Source organism: Acomys russatus, chromosome 30 (assembly GCF_903995435.1).
Source record: "Acomys russatus chromosome 30, mAcoRus1.1, whole genome shotgun sequence".
Taxonomy (NCBI): domain Eukaryota; kingdom Metazoa; phylum Chordata; class Mammalia; order Rodentia; family Muridae; genus Acomys; species Acomys russatus.
The window spans coordinates 18998498-19024934 of NC_067166.1; the positions used below are offsets into that span (position 1 = coordinate 18998498).

Below are 26437 nucleotides of genomic sequence, written 5' to 3' on the forward strand. Positions count from 1 at the left end.
AATAAGTATCAAGTTGTATCACTTTTAAAGAGAAGCCACTTAGCTCACGGGCCTAAAAGCCCTGTTGGTCATGTCTATAACATACTCAAAGCCAGTGGCTCTCAACCTTCCTAATGCTGTGACCCCTTTAATACAGTTCCTCATGTTGTGGTGACCCCCAATCATAAATATCTTTTTGTTTCTACTTCATAACTGTAATTTTGCTACTGCTATGAATCGTAATGTTCCGTGTTTTCTGATGGCCTTAGGCGACGCCTGTGATAGAGTCATTCAAGTCCTAAAGGGGTCACAACCCACAGGTTTGAGAACCACTGTTCTAAGCCCTACTACATGGCTTCATCTATTTAGATACTTTGGAGCAGAGGGGAGTCCTCAGACTTTCTAAAGAAAACTCCCAACTCAATACCACGACCATTCCCACACTGGGCTCACTTTGACTCACTCTACTGAGGAGCCAACCACTCAGACAACCACTTTCTCATTGACATCATACAGAGGACGTGTAAAGAATTAATTACCATTTCTACAAGAATCCTTGCTGCTTTCTTGGAGATGGCCCGGCCCTGTTGCTGTCCAGAGTTCATGGTTGACATCTGAAGACTGAGAAATGTCTATCTCCAGTTCTGTTTGATTGTCACTAGTCCTCACCAAATCAAAATGAGATATACCTGGCGGGTGGGCATCCCAGGGGACACTTGATGGAGTCGGTGTATTGGAAGGGTTAAGGGACGTGTGTACTAAAGCTTCGTTGATGAAAAATGAGTTTTCATGACACAAACTCTCAGCTCGATTAAGTTCCACTGCCTGTATAGAGACATAGAGAAAAGTACAACACTTTCTTTAGCAACTTAGGTTTCACAGAGTATTTATTTAGCTCACAAGCCTGACAACTCTTGTTCTAGAAATCAAGATTTTAATAAAAATGAAGTTAGGAAGAAATCTACCATTTACTCTCCTCCCAACTTTTTTAAACGAGCTAGAACAAGAAAGTCCAATTCACCATGCACAATGAATCTTATTTTATTTTATTATTAGTATTTTTTTAACAAAAGCAGAGTTCTATGCCGTCAGAGAGTATCCACTTTATTTTAATCAAAGCAAGCAGTGTTTCCATTTTTGCTATATAAAAAGGTTGAAAACATATCCTTCAATGCACAAGGAATTTGCAATAAATGTAATTTAGCAAACTTGAAGGGGAAATCAGATGCAACATAGCTCTTTCTTATAAGCCTATTAACTTTTACAACTTTATGCACTATCAATAAAAAAAAAAAAAAAAAGCACATATGCAACGCAGAGTGTGGAAACTCTGCCCAGACAAATGGAATTGTGAAGCCATGTTAGAGAGGCTGCAAAGGGAATAGGAAATTTTCCACACGGTTTTATCCACTCCGTCTTTAAGCAGCGTAGTTCATGAGAGATTTTGAATTTATTATATCCAACTCACAAAGAGCAAATAGGCGTCCTACATCGGAATCTGTTCACTTCAGTGTTTACACATCAAGAGCTAAATGATCTATAAAAAGGCATGTGCCATACAATACAATAGATTGTTCTTAGATTATCACAACAGATCATTTAGAGAGTGTCCTTCACATACCAAGAAACCAGCATGCTCCCAGTGGATGTGTCCCCAGGTCGACTCACCCTTATCCTACTGGGGCAGTTCCGTTCTGGATTCCTTTCTTAGGTACATAGGCCTCAATAAAGGCCTAGGAACTTAAAATTCCATATTTTAAGTCAAGATACCCATGAATTGGTTCTAAACACTGTTGGCGGTTTTGTTTGTTTGTTTGTTTGTTTTTGTTTTTTCTTTCATTCTTTTCCCTCATCTCCAAACTGAAACACTTTTGTGACTCTTCACCAAGAACTGGAACACTGATGTTTGGGTAAGCCCAGTGTGTGTGTGGAAGGGGGTATGGGGGGGGGCTAAAACATACCTCCTTGTTCCCTGGAGAGAAGACAGCAGGGAGGCTCCTCTGGCGACTGTGCTTGCAGTGGCCCAGCAGACCCTGCTGGACGCGCATCCTCTGTCTCTCCCTCTCCACCATCCGCTGGCCCTCCCGCAGCCGCTCGAGGCTCTGCTGGTACTCCTGGAGTTGGTGGTCCAGCTCCCTACGGTGGCTCAGTAGCAGCTCCTCCTGGGTCTGGCACTCCCGTTCTCTCGCCTGCAGCCAGCTCTCTTGGGCTTCCTGCTCGCGTTGCTGCTGGTCGCACGTGCGGTGCCAGCGCCTCTGCTCCTGTTGGAACTGGTGCTGAAGCTTGTGGATGTTGGCCAACTCTTCCCGCTGCTTCTCCAGGTAACGGGATTTCTCCTGGTCCTGCAAGGGGCCACCTCGGAAGGAATGGCTAGGGGCCAAGCTCTCCCGCTGCTGTAGAACCAGCTTGTGGATCTCAATGTGGCTGTCCTGGATGGTCAAGGCAGCCTGGGGGCGGGGGCGGAAAGAGGGGAGCAGAAGAAGCCAAATGAATAAACACAGGCTGGTGTTACACGTGGGGTGGTAAAGGGCCCCCAAAGGCCATGGGTGGTCAGCTGTGGGCCTCGTGGGAGAAAGCGGAAAGCAGACAGGAGTTAGTGTATGGTCATGAAAGAGTGGGGCTGGGGCGGGCCAAGTTCATGTGCTTCCGTGCGTGCGTGCGTGCGTGCGTGCGTGCGTGCGTGCGTGCGTGCCTGTGAACCAGCCCTTTCCTTTCTTTTTGTATCCTGATGCCATGAATTGAGTATCTCTGATCTATTTGGTACCTCTGCCGTGAAGTTCTGTTTTCCCCAGAATAGGGGGTCCAAGCAACCATCCTCTGAAACCAGGAACCAGCATTTGGGAGGCAGAGGCAAGTGGATCTCTATGAGTTCTAGGCCTTCCTGGTCTACAAAGCGAGTCTAGGACAGCTAGGGCTGTTATACAGAGAACCCTTGTCTCAAACACACACACACACACACACACACACACACACACACACACACACACACACACAGAAAAGAAAAAGAAAGAAAGGAAAAACTACATACATACTTGGTATTATTGTCCTTTGATATCTAAGAGTTTGGTTTGATGACACCAGAGAATATTCAAACCTGTTGATGCTCAAATTCTTGCTTGAAATGGCTCAGTAGTAAGACAAAACTCACCCGTACCTTTCCCACAACGCCCTGCAACTCTTTCAGGTACCTCTAGACCGCTTGTAACACCTAATATGATGTTTATACATCACTTCATTCACATGGGAAGAGGTGAAAGCAAACTGCTTTCCTGACATTTCTGGAATTGCTTTTTCCATCTTTTCCATCCAAGGTTGGTCAGGTCCAAGGATGAAAAACTCACAGGTACAGAGGGTTGATTGTTCCCATGCCTGCTTCTGGAGATGTGACTAGGCTGCTGCTGGTGGTTGGGTTGTATTTACATCTGTCCTTTGTGTAAAAACGTAGTATGTAAATTCACAAGACTCTGAATTCCCGTTCTATTCTCCTTCTCCTTCTGAGGTCCCCAGTCAATCATTCGTGGGAATTTAAGAATCTATATAAACACAGTAGTAGCCTTTATTTGAGTCCCAAACCAGAAATTATTTGAGCTTTATATATTGCTTTCATGAAGACATAAAAATAAAAGTCAACTATTTGGAGACTTTTGGCAAATGGTCTTTTTATAACATAATGCCTGAGAATCTCAGTTAATGCCGTTTTTAGGAGCAGTGGAAGTGAGTAGAACTAGCCTCCTTAGTGCTAACTTTTTGCATTAGAGCAAGGTCATAAAAATAAAAAATAAAAAACTAAAACCTAAAGTCATTGTTTACAGGATTGCCAACAGGAGGGCGCAGTGATTAAGGGAAAGTAGATACTCTAAATCCCAGCAGACACAACCAAATATTAAAAAAAAAGTTTTGAGTATAATATGACTGTGAGAAACTTAGCAATATCACAGAAAATAATTACCCTAAATAAATTCATCATTCTAGATGATCTGGAGAGATGCCAGTAAGCCAAAACAACAACAAACCTAATGCCTCTGTGAAAGCGTTTACGTTTTGGTTTTCTTCCAGACAAGGTTTCTCTGGCTGTCCTGGACTTGCTTTGTAGACCAGGCTGGCCTCGAACTCACAGTGATCCGCCTGCCTCTGCCTCCCGAGTGCTGGGATTAAAGGCGTGTGGTAGCACACGCCTGGGCAGCTTTTAAGTTTTGAAATTTCCTATTTAAGGTGCAAAGATGTAGAGAAGGAACAAAATTGCAAAGAGACACACACTGGGTATGTGTGTCCTCTGAAAGAGAAGTTATTACCATCCCAATAATAAATCCAAATTTTTCCTTCCTAAGACATTTTTTGTTTGTTTGTTTGTTTGTTTTTCAAGATAGGGTTTCTCTGTGTAGCCTTGGCCATCCTGGACCCACTTTGTAGACCAGGCTGGCCTCGAACTCACAGCGATCCGCCTGCCTCTGCCTCCCGAGTGCTGGGATTAAAGGCGTGGGCCACTACGCCCGGCTCTCTAAGACATATTTAAATTGCCTGTGTAACACATACCCTGGGAGGATGGGGATTTGCCCATCCGTTTGTGAGATCAGCACTTTTCTCTATTTCTGAAAGTTAGCAAGCTCAGGTGTTTTAAATTCATACTTGCTTTGGAATAAGACTCAAAACTCTATTCACTGGGGCTTTTTTGAAATAAAATCTGTGTTTTTAACTTTGAAAGTTAGTTGGGGAAAAAAAAAAAATGACCAGTCTTGGTGAATGACTTTAGAGAGCTGTTATAAGAAGAAGAACAGTCCTCACGGAGATTGGGTAATGGCCACTGTGGTCTTTAAATATGGGACAATTTCGCATGGACAACCCACTGGCACTCTGCTGGCCCTGAGCACACTGTAGGAGATGCTACCACCGCTTATTACCAATAGACCCCGAAGGGATCAGGACTAGAAGGCAAACAAGCTCCAATATTCTGCGTGTCTAACCAAACAGGCTCTTATGTAAGGATTACAGTTAGGATAGCTCAATGTAATCATAAGGAATTCCTCATGTCTGCCTGCAATGGGATAAGGACATTTGCTTCCCTCTCACAAGCATACACTTGAAGGCTGGGTATTGATTTCCACATTTCACATTTATGTTCAGGAAATCTGAATCCACTCTCATTTCTCTTACTGGGGTAGAATTATGTGTCCTTCTTTCTTCTCAGCCTGTCTATGCTACTCCAACTGTAATATAGGGACCAATTGTCATTTCCACGTTTCATAAACAGGTAAGAGTTCAGCTTCTAAAGAGAGGACCATGCCACACAACAGAAATATTTCAGACCCCATATCCTAAGACCGGATCAAAAGCTTTGGTTTGATGAAGGGAATCTAGTGGCGATATTGGTGTTTCGCATTTGGACTCAATTTAACACCATGGTTCTCAACCTTCCTAATGCTGCAACCCTTTAACACAGTTCCTCATGTTGTGGTGGACCCCCAACAATAAAATTATTTTTATTGCTACTTTATAACTGTAATTTTGTTACTATTATGAATAGTGATATAAATATCTGTATTTTCTGATGGTCTTAGGTGACCCATGAAAGGGTCACTTGACCATGAGGTTGAGAATCACTGACCTTACATATTGCAAAACAGGTCAATAGGCTGCTGAACTCTTCTTAACCAAAGATACACATAGGGATGCATTCAGAGGTGAGCAACCACAACAAAAATGACTGCACATATTTCATCAGGCAACACGTCAGGATGTTCAGTACCTGCAGCCCCTGAGAGTTTAATGGGCTTTCTCAAGCCCAAAGCTTCCCAGATGACTTCTCAAAGAAAGCTTATTTGTTTCACATGCTAAATGGACATCTCAGATCATCTAATTCATACTTACGTTATCTATAAGACAGTATAGGCATCCCCACATTGCATGAATAAGATAAGAAGTTACCACTGTTTGTTAACATATTTTCAGAATATGTCATGCTTGGCCAACCTGTGGTCTTGGTACCACATGTTTCCAGGATAGCTATGCAGCCCAACAGATTTGTAGATGATGGTGCTATATCACCATGTCAAAAGTTGGACATGGTGTCCATCCAAAGCAATAAGCCAAGAAAACTCAATTGATATAATTATTGAAGAATAGCCATAGTACTATTTTTTCAAATTTCCTACCTGAAACATTCCAGATAATCTATGGAAAAGTTATTCAAACGAAAACTAAAGTTAAAAGGATTGGCTGGTGATGAAAAAGTACATAAAAGCCAATTATCTTTTATCAACAACCATAACTGAAGATGCATAAACATACGCTTTTAATTTCATTTAGCACCTGTATGAAGACAATTATAAAGCTTCCAGCATAACCTAAAACATGAGGCGAATGATCCTGTTCTTAGACAAGGGGCTAATTGAGGCCAGGGCATGAGTTCTCTTGCATTTAGTTCACAAATACAATGCAGTCTTAATCTAGTGGTGTTGGTCGGAGGTAGGAAATTAGACAGAGTGCTCGTGTACCCTTGTACAATAAGTAAGTTACATAGAAAAGCACTAAGAGGCAACCAGGGTTGCCATGGGCTCAAGTGTAATCCTAAGCTTTAATAACTGAGACAACGGTGCTGCCACTGAAGCAAGAACGGGCAAAGGGGTCAACAGTGCTTAAGAGAAAGAGGTTTTGTTATTGTCAAAGCATGAAAAAGTAAACATCTAATGCAGCCACAACTATATGTTTTCTGATCCAAACTTAGATTTAATTTCCCTTTCACAGTCCTCAGGTATACAAAAAGGACCAGAAAGACTAGTGGGAAACTGAGGGAACATGCTTGGTCCTAGGAATAAGTAAAGAAGTGCAAATTAAAGTAATCTGATATCTTGATCTATTTTTTTTTTTAATTGAGGAGGGGAAGGAAAGAAAAAAAAAAAGAGGAAGAAAAAGGAAAGAGATGACTGACTAATTTTGGCAGCTGAATAAAATCAGAAAGAGGTAACTATATTACTTTAGCCTAAGGAGACATTCAGCTGTGCTTAAAGATACTAACTATATAGCTATTGGCATTTTCCACTATCAATAACACAAATATAAATAATTGGGACTGAATAAAGTCTATAGACCCAAATACTATAAACACCTTAACAACCATGGTATGGAGTAATTGACGCCACAGAAAGATGTGTGTTGCCAGTGAGTACCATGAAACAATCTAAACTCTGAAGGGACACACACAAACAACATGGTAACGTACTGTACTGTTTGTCTGTTTTAAATTTTCTTGGCAACAACAAATCTCTCGTTAGAACTACAAGACATTTTACTTGATTTTTATTCTCAAAAAATGTCTACACTATAACTATTGTCTTGATAGCATTAAAATGTTCTAATGACCACACAAGCACTTTGGGTGCACTGGTGGCCTTTTGAGTGAGCATCACCTAAGGGATAGCTTACACGGTCTTCTAATCCACAATGCAAGTGGGATTTTTATGCCTTCCTTAAAAGATAGCGAGCCGTTATTCATAGGAGGCATGGTGGCCTGTTTGCTTTTGTGGGCTTCTCCTTCAGCACAGTGCTCGGTGTTGAAAGGGCACTCACTAAGTATTGAAAAGATAAGCAAACCAGAGTACTAAGCAGCATACAAATTATTTAAAAGCTCCCCACAAAGGCCTAAGGCCACGTGTGGAAGTGACACAACTTCAGGTGAGAATTTAAGTTTTCACCAGGAAATATGAATCGTGCTGCACTCACCTAAGCGGTTCACTGTGTCAGACCCCGGCAGAGTCAGCGCAATTTTTAAAGAGACATGAACAGTTTTATGGTCTTTAAAAAGAACAGGGGGTACAAAGCGGTGGTGCTGTGCTGCCTCGTGATTACAAAACCAGGTGAGAGCTTGGCTTGTCTGGCGGAGTTACACCTGGGGGCTTGGCATTCTCCGAGGATCACTTACAAACCTTTCAAATGGTCTAATTTCTAAGGTCTGGGAATCATCAAAGTACATTAAGAGAAACAGCCACAAGGTTGAGGTCGCAGGAGAGTCATTACCTGAAGGCTATAGAGGAGCCGCGTTAAATTCTGTATCGCCTGTATAATCTGGAGGTAGAAAAGGATTACACGTGTCAGATTCTTGAAAGGCTTCCCTAGCTACAAATTCGAGGAAGGATGGTGTATGTTTAAAGCACGCGTTCTCACCTCTGACTGTGAAGAAGCTGGGAAACTTCTATATTCCACCTACAATACATAAAAACATGAGAAGATGAACCGCCACCCAACTTTTGAAAGCTATCACGTACTCCTTATAACACGCGCTTCCCTCTCTACAGTCCAGTACCTCAGCCACAGTAACTATCGCCTCCCAGGCTGAAGGATTGAACAGCCACTCGACATTGCGGGTCTTCCTCACTCAAACTCGGGGTTAGAGACGTGTGACGACTATTTCCAACCATGCCTTAAAATGGCAGAGATAGTAAAGAGACTCTCGGCAAACAGCTGTCTTCAGGCTGTGATACCTCGTTCTCTGGAAGCCGCGAGCATCACAATGAGGCTACTCCCAATCTCAATATTGGAGGGTCATGATGCCCAGGTAACCAGTGGTTACAGGGAGGTGGCCCCAGGGGAGTGTTTAGTTAGTTAATGTCCTCCAGAGCCTATGCAGTAAATCAACAGCCTAGCTCAAAACCCACGAATTAAGCCAGGGAATGCTGCCACCTTCTCCTTGCGATGGGGCCTATGCCTCACACTCTGGTGCTTTCATACCACTGATCATAGGAGGCATGTAGATACGGAACGCTCTAGCTGCCGAAAGTGGGTTAAGCATGGGTTTATTTATCGCCTGTCTTCCCTCACTTGTTAACCAATGAACAGGGAGACTTCAGTATTGTATCTGGAAACCGAAGAACGGTGCTTAGCACTTAAGGGACAGTCAACAAATGGCTGCAAGCTGTACTTGCCCACCCTCTCTTTGACAAGGAAGTAGCAGGGTCTCTCCACACTCCACACTTTATGAAATGGGAAATCATCTGAGAGCCTGCAGCCATCTGTATGGTGCTCGCTGCTGCCTGAGTATTTGTCAAGATAAGCCCTAAAGAAAGTCAACCAAGGCAATGTCTTCCAGTCACTTCTACCTTGTTGCTAAATGAGGCATTTAGCTTCAGCTGGGGGTGGGCTAGCCCAATCTCCTTTTCCTTCATGCGGCCAGGTAAAGGGTTTTGTTGCTAAGCAGTCTCTTTAACAGAGAAAGGACAAAGGCTGAAGAAGGAGATGACGTCAGCACTTTAGCACTCTGCCCAACTGTATGGAAGAGTTAGGACTAAGCCCTCCACTTTGGTGGTAAAGTTCTTGCTTTTCTTATGAGCCCATTTTGCCCCATCCACTGCTTTTGTGGTTAAAATAATAATAGTAATAATAATAATATAATAGTTCTAATTTTTATACTCTATAAAGAATGCGTTGCATTGTGCTACATTTGGCTGCGTGTAGCTAGAACCGGTGGGTTTGGGACGAGACAGGAAATTGCACATCTTTTCTTTAGTGGACTTCTTCTGCCACCTGGTGGTTCCACTGCACAACTACAGCTGATCATTGACCAGGAAAATGTCCACCCTTGAGTTATTGTTCTTAATTCTTTCAGAATTTTGCTTTAACCGTATCTTACTAAGGATGCTAGTGGTAAGACATCCACTACAGGTTTGAGTAAAGTTTCAGCCAACTGGTCCTTTTCTATATCACAATTTCTTTCCTTTCTCAAAAGACCTCATCAAGCGCCAGATTTCCCATAGGTTAAAAGAAAGAGAAACCTGGACACAACTCACTCATCCACCGGTGGCTGAGCAGTGGGTGGGCCCCAAGCCACGTTCTATGTGGACTTAAGCTGCCACTGCCCTGTCTTTCCTCCCTAAAAACCTACGAGCCATGGAAAGCTGCACACTTCCAACCTTGGAGCAGAGATTATGTGGAAAGGCAGGAACATCTGAAGAGGAGTTTAAAAGCTTACAATCAGAGTAAGCAGTGCAGAATTCTGTACTCATAAATTAACTTGGGCCTCTGAACTGTGAAATTCTGAAAGCTAGACTTGGTTCTGTCACATGTCACAAATCTGGAATAACATGTAACCGTAAGATGTTGGGTGCATCTATCGTAAACATACGCTATATCTCACATGGGTGCAAATTATTAATACTTGGCAGTGGAGTTAAACCAATGGTAGACAAAGTAAAAAGTCTTGAGCTGACTCACCACCTCCCAGAATCACAGTGCTATTCCTCCCCTGCTTATGAAATCACACGCTTCAAGTTAATAGGAAGCTGTAATGCATGTAGTTTCGACAGAGAGAGTTACAGCCTACATATATCAAGAATCAGAGAGACAGCAGCATTTGGGAACATCTTGCCACAGGCGAAACGTGGCCACGTAAATTCAGAGTCTGAAAAAAGGTGGAACACCAGCGGAGCGAAGAGTGGAGGATCACGGAAGAGGATAGAAGCAAGACCGTCCCAAAGTGGAAATTAGTTCGGCTCCAGTGGCGCCATCTGGTGGTGTAGCCGCCCAATGTCCGGGGCTACCTCTCAGCCAAAGCATTACCAAAAGCAGTGGGAGAAAGCAAAGGTTTGCAGTGCAGAAAGTAAGCCCGGAAGTCAGAGAATGCAGACACACATATACACAGGAGGGTTTTCAAGCTTTTTGTTGTTGTTGTTGTTGTTGTTTTAATAACTTTTCAGGTTTTTTTTTAACACCTACATGATATAGAAAGAACACGAACATTTGAAGAAGAAATAGATTAGAAAGCTTCAATATAGATTATTTAAATGAACCAGAGACAATTCAGAAAAAGTATTTTCAACCCTCTTACTGCCTGATAGCTCAACCTACTTTATACACAAAGCAACAGGTGCTGGTTACTAACAAGTTGGTTAACGATTAACGATACCTTCTCCCCTGCATCAGAGGCTGCCAAGTCGGTTACCACACCCTGGAGCCCGGGATCCACATCCCAGCAGCCTCTTTCTTCTGTCCCTTCTGTGACTAGTGCTGGAAGCACGCCATTGAGACAGAAACAAAAAAGGACAACATCAAACATCGGCCAGCCAACTGGGTTCTTCTGTACACTGCTGAGGCAAACTTCAAAAAAGAAGGAAGATCACAAGATAATACATACTAAGTGCTCCTACAGGGGGCGCTAGAAATCACAAGCAAGGCCGCAGTCCCTGCTCTCAAGGAGCTTACAGGCTAAGAAGTACCAAGCAGCATCCTTTGTCACCCATCTTTTTAACTGTGCTTCTTCCTTGGGCTGAAGTGTCCTTGTGTTGTTTGTGGTACTGAGTCTACAGCTTTCGTTTAATAGGAAAAAGCCTCCCGGGAAAGGAGACATTTAAAACAGGCGCCCGTTGAAACAAAAGAAATGCGAGGTCTCTTGGCAGACCCAGGTCCTCGTAGCCAGTACAAGAGCAGCATTAGCTGATGGGCAAAGTCTAGAAGGAAGGTCCAGAGGCGAGAGGGACACTGTTCTAAGAAGGCTGGAGGTGGCTAATGCTTTACGGTGTCAGAGTCATAAAAACCGAGAACCTGCCCCGGTTTCTCCTCATTTTCAGCTTTTCTCAAGTTTCCCACTTTAAACTTTAACACTGTAAATACTGTACATTCAACCTAGGAAAACACAGAAACTGGTCCAGGCACATTAAATATCAAATACAAATTCACCTTCACCCACGAGAGCTCCGTTGACAGGAATTCATTATTTATTTCTGGAGGATGTGAACTTGGTTAAAACTTAAGAGCACGTTCAGTTCACCTTCTACTAATTCAAAGCAGGCTTTTCAAAGCTGCCCCTCCCACTTTATTGGAGCAATATTTGATCAGGCCCCTGACCCAAATATTCATTTCATGATACTGTTTGCAAACATATTTTGGTTGTGTTTTACCACGGTGTCATTATGCACCTTTATTTCTAACAAGGGAATGCCCCTTTCTCTTTGTTTAAATTAATATAATCATTTATCAGCTTTGAAAAATGACAGTTTTCCAGGACTCCAAAGGCCTCTCTTCTAAACCAGTTTTCTGTTTGAGTGGAAACCATTTCAAAGGAATCAAGCAGAAACCAAGTTCATTGTGTCCAGGCTGACCACTGCTTACACAGCGACAGAGGGACAATTGACAGCGACTTTTCCTAACTCCTGAAGAGATGTCCAAGCCATCCCCAAACAAGTAAGCGGTCTGTTTCTCTCTGCCCCGCCCCTTCCTCACACAGTTAAATGTGTGATGTGGAGGTGATGTGGAGCCAAGCTCAGGAAGAAGGCTGGAGCTCCCATAAGCTTCTGTCCCCCCACCCCCACCCCCCGCCAAGGTTCAGCAACAGGGTCACTGCTGGACCAACTGTTGTCGAGACTAGATTCCAATTATCGCGCTCGGTAAGCATTATCGATGAGCAAAACCAGTGGGCTTTGCTTGGTGTGTAACCTCAGACCGGTATGGGCTTGCTTCACGAAGACCCTCCTCCCTGAAGCCCGCTGCAGGACCACTCTGAATTCATGCCTTCACTGAATTCATGCCCTTAACGACTGTATAAAGAGATAAACCTTGTAGCACCATGCTCCAATCCAGGCCAAAAGGGACGGCCTCTGGTGTACAGGGCTCACTCTCGGCTCCCCTGCCTGATCCTGATGGCAGACTGCTCTAGTCCCACCAAGTGAGTGTCCCTCCGGTAAGGCTCCCAAACCATGGGAGATGTGGATTCTGATGGGGGGGGAGTGCGCTAGACAGCTGCAGGGGCACAATGGAGCCTCCCAGCTGTCCCTGGGGCAGGGCCGAAGGCAGCACACCCTCAGTATTTTTAGAGAGAACTCCCTCAATGGCATAATTAGGCTCTTCTAAAGGAAATAACCCAGAGCTGTACAACTCCCCTGATGAATCTGCCTGTCTGAAATGAAAAACATATGTGCACGTTCTGAAAATAGAAAGCCGGGATTAGAGAAAGCCAAATTTGAGAGGGGAAAATAATTTTGGGTGCTTTGATAAAACAGAACCCAAAAAATTGCATATAATTAAAAAGTTATATTATTTCTAGACATTCTACTGAACCGAGAGATTTGTAAAAGGAATTCTAAAACAGAACGAGTGTGGTAGCACACGCCTATAATCCTCGCACCTGGGAGAAACAGGAACGTACTGCCGTTCTCAGCTACAATAGTAAATTTGAGGCCAATGTGAGAGCCACATGGGACCTTGCCTCAAGGTGGGGGCAGCTATTGCAGACATTTTTATCACACATATAATTTCTCTGGGAGTAAGGATTTTTACCATCTTTACATGATGGGGAAAATAGACTCTTTATGCTATTATTTTAGAATCCTTTATGGTATTCAGTATGTAGCTTAAAATTATATATAAAACAGCCTAGTTGGGTTCAGAGACATCACTCAACTCATTCTCCACATCTCGTTTTTAACTATATATCCACAGCTGGGTGTGGCGGTGCGCACCTGTAAGCTCAGCACTCCTGAGGCAGGGGGAACCATAAACTGAGATCAGCCTAGGCTGCTCAAAATACATCCCAACCCGAAGAAGACTCTCTGGGAGCACTGGGGGTGTAGCTCAGTGGTAGACTGCTTGCCTAGCACATCGGGGCCTTGGGTTCAATACTCCTGATACCATAAAAGCCAAAAGAAAATCTGTTCGACAATCGTGTCTACAGTGATACCACCAAGCCTCATGCCCACATGTGCAGGTATGTCGTGGGGTGGGGGTGAGGGACTTTGTAGCTTTCTGAGTTATGGTTGCTTAGTTGACCCCCATGAGATTATACTCAGAGACCTGTTTGCTTAATGGAGTGCAGAGACCCTTAGAACAAGGTTTGAAAGGCCTTTCAAAAATTCATCCAAGAAGTGACGAAAACCGAGGCAAGGTGTGATTTGGGGAAAGGTGCAATGCTTAAGTGGGGGGGGGGGGCAGAATGGTACAACCCACCAACATAAGTTTTTGTCCTTGAAATACAAGTGCCATTAATTGTCACATATAATATCTATTTATGGCCAGCATGGTTATTCTCAAGTTTTGTTTTGGTAATTACAAAAAAAAATATATGAAATTCCCTTGAAGTCAGAAGCTCCTGCTTTTGTTTTATGTGGCCACTGTGTGCATCAGGGCAGTGCTCAGCCTCACAGCCAAGGCCTGCACTGTCACTTACAAGCAGTTGGCGATGCTGGTACATCCTGTGAACCGAGCACATCAGTCGGCACAGCCCCTTCAGAGCCTTCTTCAGGTGATTGGCTAACTTCGCCCATCTTCGAAGCCTTCACAGCAACTTGTAGACTCTCAGCTAAGAAAGGAAAAAGCAAAACAAAATTTAAACAATAAATATTAAACAATAAACAGAGAGAACGTTTAGTCTGTGAGGGGTGTCCAACCTGCAACCAGTGGGTGGCATGTGCCCCAGGCTACCATGAATAAAACTTAACACAAAACTGAAAACTTAAAACATTATGATATTGTTTTGTGAATGAATTAATTTGATTGTAACTCTGTCACATGGCTCTTGAGCAGGAACTTTGTAGATGACAATTTGGTGCAACAGAATGACAGAAAGTTAGAAACTGTGAGCGATCACATTTGGCCTGCAAATTTTGTTATACAGCCCAGAGAACTAAAATTTGGTTTGACTTTTGTCTTTTTCTTTTCTTTCCTTTCTTATTTTTCTGAACTAGGTCCTCATGCAGTCCACGCTGGTCTAAAACACTCTATGTAGCGGAGGATGATCGTGAACTCTTGACCCTCCTGCCTTTACCTCTCAAGTGCTAGGATTCCAGGAATGCGCCATGGTGACTAGTTTATAAGATGCAGTAAAAATAAATAAATAAATTAATTAATTAAAAAAAATAAGATGCAGTAATTGCACCCAGGGCTCGATACATGTTCAGCAAGAAATGTACAAACTGACCTGTCCCCAGCCTGATTTCATAGTTATAAAAGCTGCATAAACACATGTTCATAAACACATACAACTATATTCCCAAAAGGGTGTGACATGCAAAGACTAAAACACTCACAACTATCCCCTTGCAGAGACATTAACAACCCTGCAGTCCATACCAATTGATGGCAGCATCTTCTGCACAGAGAATTTAACAAAATTTTTTTTAAGTCCATTGTATAAAATATCTCAAATGCAACTTTCAGTAAGTTAGCAAACTGAAAACCTTTCTGTAATCCAATTAATATACATACGTTATCAGACCCTAGAATTTTCAACACTGCTACTAAGAAATACTAGCTCTTCCTAAAGGAGTGTTTCTTCAATCTTGCTTTTCAAGAAACAGTCCCATCTGTGCTCTAGTCGTCTTGGGAGCTACTACTCCCAAAAAGGAGACATGCTTACTCGCATACAGGAGTCTCAGCTAGCATGTGGCGTATTACTATTTGGAGGGGATTTTGCACTATTTCTAAGCATCCTCATGGCATTTAGATCACATACAGGTCAGAGGACTACTGCTGAGCACCTACTGCTCTGGTGCTATGGTCATTTGATGACTAACCAGGAGAATTTGAAAAAGACACTCGCAGCTACAGCTGCACAGAGGTGTAAGAGAGCACGCGTCCCTACTGGGACTGGAAAGAAGTTCCTAAAGGGGTGAAAACTGAGCCGACCTGGAAGGACAGATGGGAATTCAAGAAGGGAAGGAAAATAGCAGCCTACCAGAGCAAAGGGGCACTCAACTGTCTTTCTTTAGACGGCGATGTCCCCACCCTGACAAGAACTCCTGATCAGTGGCACATGGCTATGGATCAATGACCCAGGATGGATTCTCACCCACGGCCTACATGGCACTCCACTGCTGTGGGTTCCCCTGGGCATCAGGGCCCACGAGTGTGTCCTAGTTCCATTATCATGTAGTAAGCCAAAGGAACAAATACCAGTGGACTTCCAAGCCCTCATTAGGAACGGTTTGGTAGAGAGAAGAAAGCTGAAGCCACTGGCTAAGTATAAGAGCAGGTGCCGTGGTCCAGCAAGGCTTTGTCGTATGGAAGGGACATCGTGAGTGCTTGTCAGCAGCTTCCTTCACTTATTTCCCAAATATGTGCCAAGTCTGTCTATGACTCTGCTTCCACTGCCAATGGTCCTGGCCGCCAATGTACATAATATTCACTCCCTCTCCATAACTCTGTAATGCCCCACTTCCTGTGTTTTGCTTATTTTTTTCTTCATAGCACTTCATACTTACAACCTGACATACTTATCCCTTTATATTTTGAAATTTCCAGAAAACAGCTTCTATGAGACTAAGCATACTGCTTCATTCTGTGGCATCTCAGCACCTAGGCTGCCATGCATGACAGGTAGTAGGTAGGCACCCCAGAAACACACTCTGAGTCTGTCAAAGCAAAGCATTCCCAGAGTAGCTTACCTTCTTTCAGGGCTGCTGCCAGCAGGGAGGCTGCCTGGGGGGGCTCTCCGGGGTCAGGCTTGATGAGCAGGTGGGGTTCTAGGTGGACGTCCTCAAAGCCACTCAGTTCCCCAAGTTCGGCATAGATATGCAGCTTTTCTTCCAGATATGTGCAAATCTGCTGGTCTTGGTTACTGAGGATTTCTATGGAAGAATATTCATTATAAGATATTATTGGCTGGAGAGATGGTTCAGTGGTTAAGAGCACTGCCCACTCTTCCAAAAGACCTCGGTTCAATTCCCAGCATCCACAGGACAGCTCACAACTGTCTGTTAACTCCAAGATGTGACATCCTCATACCAGTGCATATAAATTAAAATTAAATAAAAAATATATAAACAAAATTTCTTTTTCAAAAAATTGTTATGAGTGTGGTTACAAAACTAATATGAAAATCAAGTTAGGAGAAAAAGGCATCACGCTTTAGCAAGCAGTCTGGCCCAATATTTTTTGGGGCAGTTGGGGGGAAATATTTGGAGAGAGCCAGATTCAAATTCTGATGCCTTCACTTGTGTCTGATACATCCTTCAAGTGACTTAAAGTGCCCCCCATTATACACTGCACTTGATAAAGAATTGCACCTTTCCCACATTCCAGAAAAATCTCACAAAGCTATGCTTTGTTTATGGGGGTGGCCTTCCATTAAGACTAACTACCCAGCTCAGGAAAGAGAATTGAGGCAGCTCTCTCTGGAACGAGTGAAGGCTCCCAAAGGTGTACAGTGCAGGGCTGAGAAGCCTCAGTCTTCAGTCTGTCTTGGTCAAAGCCAGAGCTAGTTTATGGTTCTGTCTCTAAACATCCGGCTGCTATGACCGGATCTTTCCCCTGACTTCAATGTGTTACAGAAGTCTTAAAGCCTAGAAAGCCTAACTAGCATAAAATCCAGTGTGTCTCTGCTGTGGCTAGTTAAGCAAGTTGAGGGCAGACAGCAACTGTTTAATGATCTTCCTAATTGACTCTAATTGTAAGACCTGGAGTTGAGAAGTAGTTAGATAAACGTGTTTCCTGGGTTCCGTGTGCTCAACGGCCCTGCCTGTTGAGCTTGTCTAGTCATGGAAGCTTGACCTGGCAGAAACTCCAAGTGCTCACCAGCACCACATGGCTCACAATTATTATGTCATATGTGCTATATGTATTTGGATGAGTATCTTAGTCACACGTGCCTTGTCTCCTGACGGGTGCTTTGGTGGAGGACGGGCAGTGTGGACCTCAGGTACACACACTTGATCCGTGTCATCGCTTTCATTCATGGCGTCACCATCGTCCCACCACTCAAAAACACAGAAGCCAGCACTGCACACATACCTTGACACTGCTGAATTTTGGCCACTCTGGCTTCGGCTTTCCGCCTCTCTTCATCAGACTCACTTGTCCTTCCTCCTTCTTCTTCTGGACAGCTTTAAAAGACAACAGTCAAGGCATCACCGAAACCAGTCCCAAGGGTCTCTAAGTTTATTAGAAAAACATGGGAACTTGGCAAGAGAACTAGTCAAAAGGCAAAAAGAGAATTCATTGTTCCTTCTTTCCAAGAGATTAGTTTTCTTGAGTACTTACATGCCACAGCATGGGTTCAAAGTCCACTCCATAGGATGTTCAAATATTGCAACAAAACAACAACACCAGCAGCAGCAGTGGCATTGTCATTAAGTGCAACTAAGATAACATTTTGGGGTTTGTACCATTAGGGAACTCCTCTTGATGGAGCCAGAGTGGGAGGGTTATGGGACAGATAGTAAGCCTCCATACTGGGTCGGTGTAGTGGAGGTGGGAACAATTTGCAGGATACCAAGCTCATGAAACCAATCAAATTACCAGTAGGAATAATCACTCCCACCCCCGCCCCTCATTTATCAAAATTATCCTGGCACGAGTAACAAGCAATACTGAGAATATTGAGATTTACCAGCCATTTATTGGAATGGTCCCTCAGGCACACAGAGAAACAGAAGACTCGGTCCCTGCTCTCAGGGAGCTTCCAATCTATGGTAACACACACACACACACACACACACACACACACACACACACACACACACCTACAGGTAAACTATAACAACTACAGGAAATAGACAACGATGACGACGGACACCAAATCAACACCTCAGAGAGTGGGTGTGACATCGTCTCAGGTATGACAGAGAACACCTGGACTGAAGAGGTCTTCATGAAGCAGGTGAGCAGGAACCACACCAAAGCACACAGGTAGGGTGGGAAGGCACGGCATGCAGGGAGGCGGGCGGAGAACAGAGCTGCAGGTGACATGCTACAGCAGGCAAGGGCAAAGGTCAGGTAGCAGGCAATTCTGGCTGAGGCAAAGGTTCCGTGCAGAGAGGAGATGGTTAGAACACATTCCGCAAACAAACAAGGACATTCCCAGGAGAGGACAGGAACGCTACCTCTCGACCGCCTGCTGGATCCTCCTCATCCAGCTGTTTCGTTCCTCCTTGGAGTTGGTGTGGATTTCGTACATCTCGGGACCAGCGGATGAAGCGCTGATCAGAAACATGCCCCTCTCCTCATTGGCAACTTCTCTGGCAATGAGCTTCTGAAGAGAGATAACCGAGGGCTTCTGGTCCTGCAGGAGTTAAGAGGACGCGCAGGTGAAATGGCACTGTCTGGAAACCAAGAGTCCCACAGGACCCAGGAGTCGCAGGAAGCAGCAGGACTCAGGAACCTTCGTCTCAGTCTCCCTCATCCTCCTTTTGAAAGAGCCTCAGAAGTCCTCCAGTGGGGAGCGCGAAGGATATCACACTAGCTCTGCCCTGGCTATGACGGGGTCTGGCACCGTCATCTGGAGACACAGCACTCCACACATGAGCCTGTGGAGGGGAGGGCCCTTCTTGCCCAAACCAAAGCAGGTGGAGAATGAAGACTTAGGGGAGCAATTATCCATAAGGTTGGCAGTTTAGAGACTGAAAAGATGGCTCAGTGCTTAACGGCAAGTGCTACTTTTGCAGCGGCCCCAAGTTTGGTTCCCAGTACCTACACTGGGTGCCTCAAAACTGCCTGTAACACCAGCTCCACAGGATACAATGCTGTCTTCTAGCCTCTGCATTCACATAGGCATACCCACACAGACACATAAAGATTTTAAAAAAATAGGTTAAAAAAAGAAAAACTTTTTAATATTGGTAGTTTAAAAGTGCCATTTTAAAAATATCTGGATGGTGAAAGAAAACAGGTAAAACCTATGGTTGAGGAAGAAAGGATTTTTTTTAAAGGTATTACAACAAGATTGTGAAAGATTAAGAGCCTAGAATCCATTGGATTTGGCAATAATTACAACACAGTGATGGAAACAGAACCATCGAAAATAAGGGTGTAGGTCACCAAATAAAATGTAGAACCGGGCAGACAAGCCCTGACAGTCCCTAGGCATCACCAGCTTGTGTGCCAGCCGTACAGCCTTCAGCCCCAGAACTACTGCAGCTCCACCTGTAGGTGGCGCCTCCTCACCAACTGGATGAGCCCTTGGTGAACAGGACCGGGCTTACCCATCTTCATATGCCAGGTGCATTGCCACCCACAGAATAGGCATGCAACTGATGTCTGCAGAAACAGATTTAACATAAGTCCAGCTGCAGGAAATTGGAAGAAAAATCTAAGAGTTGGTGTCCAAGGCATAATGAAATAGCTTCTACGGACATTTACTGTGTTCTTTCCGTGCCTCCGTGCTATGCCCTGGAGCCTCACCGGTGAAGACTTTAATAGCCCCACACCTAGCTCAAGAGCAGTGGTTAGAAGAAGGGCGAAATAATGTCTGCAGGATGAAAAGTATGAACTATGGTATCTGCTTTGGTCTGCGGCTCCCACCACTGTTTACAGAGCAGGCTGCAGCCTGTGGGTTTGATTCTTCCTTGTGGACTGAGTGAAGCCTTTTTCCAGAGTTTGCCATTTTATAGTCTCCACTACTGGCTTGCTTGCCTTCCCAGCATTGCATAGCTATGCCACATCTGGAGTTGTTGGTCAAGGCACCTCTAATAGTGCTTTTCATGTTTTTCAGAGCAGTATGGGGAGAGAGAAAAAAAACAAACAAAAAACAAAACAAAAAACCTAGATCATGATGGAACAGACTACTGGTCTACCCAGTCCCATGCTTGACCTCTAGATATAGACGGTAAATGTGTTTTAAAGAAGATCTTGAATGCTGCCCTCTGTAATGAGCATGAATAAGATCCCTTTTAGTATTGGAGATCTGTTTTTCAGCTTCCTTTTTCCATACGTAAAAAAAAAAATGCAAGGTAGGTTTGAGTTGCTTGATACAGAATAGTGTGAAATTATTAATAGTAGGTTAGTGTTCCAGAGAAAGTGAGGTGGCAGCAAGATCTTTCAAAAGAGAAGAATAAATAAAGGTAATTAAACCAGAGGGCATCACTATTCATATTAACTACACAAACAGCAGCAATAAACAAGATTCAATATCCCTGGGAATGAAGGCGACACATCAGCTCTGGGAACAGATGTCACACACTGCTGATGCGAGGGCCTAATGCGGTCTGCAGGGATATTCTGTTTGTGCCATAATATCTTAAAGCCATTTGTGACTAGGAGCTTCCACCTTTTAGAAATAATAAGAGTAAATAATAATAATAAAAAAATAAGAGTAGAGAGTAGTATTCTTACAGAAGAGCCAAAAATGGTGTCAGATCACCTGAGGCCAGAGTTATAGGTGGTTGTGAGCCACCTGACATGGGTGCTGGGAAACAACCTCTAGGTCCTCTGGAAGATTTAACACTCTTAACCTTTGAGTCATCTCTTCAGCCCCAGTTTAATTTATAAAGGCCAGCCGCAGCTCAGTAAGCATGACTCACTGTGGCGCACTCACTAGCTGAGGGCAGCCCCCTCTGCTTTCCACTGTCTTCTTCATACTCACTGTTGACGTCACTCGTTGACATTCCTGCCCAATCTCCGCAGACATCGGGGAGACATCTCCCACTAAAGGAGACAGAGGGAAAAGGAGAAGCCTATCTCCAGCTCAACTGCCCCCCCATCGCCTCTGGTGCTTGTTCTGTCACCTAGTGATTCCACTGTAGGAAAAAGACTTCAAGCTTGCTTCATATTTTAAATTGAACGTATAGGTGACCACAGTTCTCCTATAAGAATACTTTCTCTCTACTCTTATTATTTTCAGATACTTCTGGTAGTTTCCAAGTTCATCATACCTTCTATGCACACATTAAGGCACCTATAGAAGGCTTTTCTACTGGGCAAAGGGAATGAAGGATCTCGCCTGTGGGTATGCCACAAAGACAAGGGATGCGTGCCTGATCACAGAAGCCCCTGTGGCTCGAACGAGGATCTTCTTTAAGCCAGAGGCTGTAGTTCAGTAGGAAAAGATTTCCCTAGCATGCAAAGGGTCCTGGGTTCAATCCCCAGCACTATGGAAAGTGAAAGAACTCCTCTCCCTTAAAAATCATGGTGTCCTCTTATTCGGCAGGAGGGACTCTATGAGCTATAGACTAGGCTGGCAGGTGACAGAGTAAGAGGGGAGCCAGCAGGCAAAAAGAGTTGGGAATGACTTACACTCAATATTAACACCTCAGTGACTAGGGCTGAGCACAGAGGATGGGGATGAGGATGGAGATGAGAGGAAAAGACCCAGATAGCCAGGCAGTAGGGAAGTACTCGAGGCCCTGAGGGCAGTGTCCATTCCCCATCAGTGCAGAAGCATCTCAATATTTTCACAATTGATTAAGTGCCTGATGACCTGGCTATGAAATCTGCTTACAGCAGTGGGAACATGGTATGGGTATATTTTTGCCAAGTGGTATATTTTTTTTAATTAGAAACTTCAGGTGTTGTTGAAGGAAATACAACACTAAGTAGTAAAATGTGCATTGTGTGATCATCTACTTACAACAGCTGCAAAGATGTACTTCTGGTCTTTTTCTTGTAGGAAGAGCAGCACATCGGTCAGAAGCAGAGCTAGGATATCTTCAAAGACAGAAACACGGCTGTATTAATGAGGGGAACCACAGCCGACATGACTTTACTAGCTATTTTAATTTTCATGCTTGTCATTTAAATCAGTTCAACAAATTGATAGATTTTCCTATGATACTTTTACTAAAAAAAAAAAAAAAAAAAAAAAAAAAATCTTTCTGGTTACACATGTCTTTAATCGCAGCACTCGGGAGGCAGAGGCAGGCGGATCGCTGTAAGTTCAAGGCCAGCCTGGTCTACAAAGTGACTCTAGGAGAGCCAAGGATACACAGAGAAACCCTGTTTCGAAAAAACAAACAAACAAACAAACAACAAAATCTTTCATTATGATAGCTGATATCCTTCATAGTTAAAATACATAGAAAGGGGGCTGGATAGATGGCTCAGTGGTTAAGAGCGCCACCTGCTCTTCCAAAGGTCCTAAGTTCAATTCCCAGCAACCACATGGTAGCTCATAATCATTTGTAATGTGATATAGCGCCCTCTTCTGGCTTGTAGGAGTACATGCAAGCAGAGCACTGTATACATAATAATAAATAAATAAATCTTTTTAAAAAAATACATAGAAAGCTATTTAAGTGTGTATTTTTGGTATGTGGCACTATAAACTATAGGATGGTAAGAAGAGTTAAATCTCTAGAAAAGGTTTAAGAATACAGTTTTCAAAATGGAAGGGAAAAAATTCCTTTATAAAAGAAGCCTCTGAGATGGTGAGGTGATGTTCACTTGGAATCCCAGTCCTTGGGAGCCTGAGACCAGAGGATCATGAGTTTGAGGCCAGCCTGAGTTACATAGCAAGACTTGTGTCAACACGGATCCAAGCCTGCCCTCTGTGAAAGAAGGTGCTAAGAGAACAGACCATGCCCTTGCCTTTAGGGGAAAATGTTGCTAATTAAAAACGCAGGAGAGCACTGGGAGGCTGGGCATGGTAGTGATACCCTGCCACCTGCCTTTAGTCCCAAGTCAATTGCTGTGAGTTCAAGGCCAGCCTGGTCTAGAGAGTGAATTCCAGGACAGCCAGGGCTACACAGAGAAACTCTGTCTCAGAAAAAAAAAAAAAAATGTAGGGATCAGTTTCCACATCAAGTAATAGAGGGAAAGCTGCTCTGTCCAGGCCTGAGTGAAGCTTGATTTCTCTATTTCCCTTAGAAAATTTGCAAGACCCTCTCCCCACCCCCTTCCCACCCCGTAACCACTCCACAACCTAACCCAGACAGATGATTCCAATCGGCGGGCACAGACAAACAGCATCGTGCGGACTGCCATCAGTAGCTTTTTCAATACAACATTGCAAGCTGCTCATCAGTGAATACCTTTGCATGAATTTCCGTCACAGCCTGCTCCTCCTCCGGACCTTCAAGCAACTGTCATAGAATAAACCCTGCTCCTCCTTGTCTAAGGAAGGAGACTAGGCGCAGGGTCCTAAGAGGCTGCAGAGGGAACTGAACAGGCAAGCCTTTAAGCTGGGCCTTCAGGTGCTCGTCAGTAAAACCAGGGTCTCTGAAAGGACACCCAAGTGCCAGCCACTATTTCAGGCCCCAGACGTGTAAGAAAGCACAGGACAGGCAAGGTGCTAGCTACAGGCTAAGGCCCCAAGAATGTAAATGAACAGCCCTGGACCCTAAGCTGACTCAGAGTCAAGTTTAAGCCTGTTAGCAAATGGTACCACCAAGGGAGAGCTTACCCTGGGGCCAGTGGACAGGTAGATGGGTCATATCACTTAGTAACAAAGATGATATTTAGAGTTTTCTCATCTCTCCCCTCCAAGGAAAGCCCCAGGCTGTCTTGGCAAGCAGCAGACCCTCGCTGGGGAGGCGTGTGCTGTTATCGCTTTCAACACGCCGCATTTAGCAGAATATCTCTATGCCAACAATGTGCGGAACTCCCAACTCCTTTGATTTCACACATCACAAGCTTTCATACCCATGAAAGTACATGCGAAGGCTTCTGCTCGGGACAGCAAGTTCCAGTCAAAACTGTGCATCACCCGGTCACATTTACCCACTGAGCGCCACCACTTGATGTGTCGACTGGCAAAGCCAAGGGTTTGTGTAGGTGTGCCTGCAAGTCGGGACCACTGCCTGTCCTCTGTTGAACGATCAATGTGTTACAAAAAGAGAGGTTGGGTTGGCGGAGCCACGGTACCTTTGAAACGGCCTGTGGCGGTTTTCCAGTACACAAGCCCGTCGTGCAGGAGTGCCCTTTCCTTGCTCATCAGGGCCTGCTTTCTAAACACGTGGCCGTTTTTGAGCTTTGTGTATGTTTTGTTCTCAATCTTATTTAGGATCTCAAGCCATTTCTGGTTCTTCTCATATTCATTGACTTTTAGGTCCACGGCTGCGATCATGTCTTTAATCAAGCCCAGAGCTTTGCACAGGTCTCTGTGTTCTTCGGTCCTTTCTGCATGAAGGAAGAGAAATATGACCGAAAATTATAACCGTCCAGAACACTGAGAAAGATTACTTTTACGTTTTTAAATATAACAAGGATCCCATAAGAAAGAGGTTGGGTTAAATTCAAGTATAAAAACGTCTCCCTGCACCAGCACCAAGAAGCAGTACAGTATTTGATAGGATAGATTAGCACAGACATGTATTAACTGGCAACCACATCCTGGCTCCCAGGCCTAAGTCTGCTTTCTGCTCTTCATTGTCTACATGACTGGACTTAGAATTCCCCTAGGAAGCATGCGTGCTTCTGGACTTTGCAGTGAGAGCTCCTAGAGAGGCTTCCCTTAGGAGACTCGCACCATTGCATGGCCTGAGACCCAGACTGAGCAAAAAGGGAGAAGCAAACAAGAGGGTGAACATGCGCCTCTCTCAGTTTCCTGTCTGCTGATGCAATGTGGCCAGCTATTTCACACCCCTACTGCCACGCCTTCCCCGGCACGACAAGACTGTGTCACCTTCAAACTGTGAGACAAAACAAACCCTTCCTTCCTGAAGTTGCTTCTTATTACAACAACAGAACACAACACAACACCAACAACAACAAAAGAAAGTCACAAGTGTAATATAAGCAGGGGCTGTGTCTGGAGTGACCTAGGCACTCCTTCCTCCCTTCCTTGAAACAGGTAAGCAAGTCAGCCCACCCTGTGTTTCTAAGGACTGAAGCCAGCTGTGGGGCCAAGCTCATGTTCTCTGCAATGGAGTCACAGGGTGATTTAAATGGCCCCAGACTCGTTTGTATTCTGTTTTTTTTTTTTTTTTTTTTTTTAATATATATTACTCAAAGCTGCACTGGCATAAAATTGAGGATCTTAATGATATAATCAAGATGTTTTTGATCTGTTATTTTTTCCTTCTGATTATGAAAGAAATGAAAATATTTTGAGGGCCCCAGGCACTGTGCCTCAAGGAAGTCAGCCAGGCTTAGACAAACAGAACAGACTGTCACTAGTTCCAGTTACTCTTTAAGCCACTGGCCACTCCTCTCACCTCCAGGTTACCTTAAGAAAAGGCTCTGGAGGACTTCCTAGAATGGCGTCTGGAAACCTCAGATGAAAGGGAATTTGGCTTTTTTTTTTTTATGATAAAGATCAGCTAGTTGATATTTGCTCAGGTGCCTGGACCTGAAGAACTGAAAGGAGGGGAGGGAGAGGGAGGAGAAAACTGGCAGAGAATCCAGAGCCTCTCCAGAGCCTACAGCTGCAGAAACACATGTTTAGAAAGAGCAGCCAGGAAGAACAGGATCAGTCCTCCCAAGGTCTCTTCCTTTGGAGGCTCTCGGTGCATACACAGATGCATGCGAGCATTATCAGAATACCCACAGAGCACACCTGATCCCAATTGTTCCGAGGAAGAGTCCCACTGCCTTCCAAAGAACACACCACACCATATTACTCCCCTCTCCCCACAGTGCCCTCCCCATCCAGAGACGGGATTTACTCCCACAGAAACTATTTCAAGACTAGGAAAGTCAAAGAAAGAAAAGTAAAGTTGAATTTCCAGATGACCCTGAGTAATTCCAAGAGAAGGCTCAAGTCTGGCAAATCACCGTCTCCTAAAGCCTTGCAACCCAGATGGAACAGCACCAGCCTCCCAGGGGGTCTTTGCTGATGCCCCCTGAGCTCCACTCACACCCACTGACTCAGAATGTAAACATGCACCCTTATGAA

General features: G+C 44.2%; 1 protein-coding gene across 1 annotated transcript in view; it reads right to left on the reverse strand.

Moving 5' to 3' along the window:
* Arhgef28 (Rho guanine nucleotide exchange factor 28) overlaps positions 1-26437 on the reverse strand; it is a 113353-nt gene that overhangs the window by 31286 nt on the left and 55630 nt on the right. Inside the window, exons 17-27 of the mRNA XM_051172468.1 lie at positions 24466-24720; positions 22235-22311; positions 18774-18952; positions 17683-17774; positions 16338-16520; positions 14123-14254; positions 10871-10971; positions 8137-8175; positions 7990-8037; positions 1941-2426; positions 519-804 (exon numbers count right to left, since the gene is read on the reverse strand). Of these exons, the coding sequence (XP_051028425.1) occupies positions 519-804; positions 1941-2426; positions 7990-8037; positions 8137-8175; positions 10871-10971; positions 14123-14254; positions 16338-16520; positions 17683-17774; positions 18774-18952; positions 22235-22311; positions 24466-24720 (1878 nt within the window). The remainder of the gene's footprint in view (positions 1-518; positions 805-1940; positions 2427-7989; positions 8038-8136; positions 8176-10870; positions 10972-14122; positions 14255-16337; positions 16521-17682; positions 17775-18773; positions 18953-22234; positions 22312-24465; positions 24721-26437) is intronic.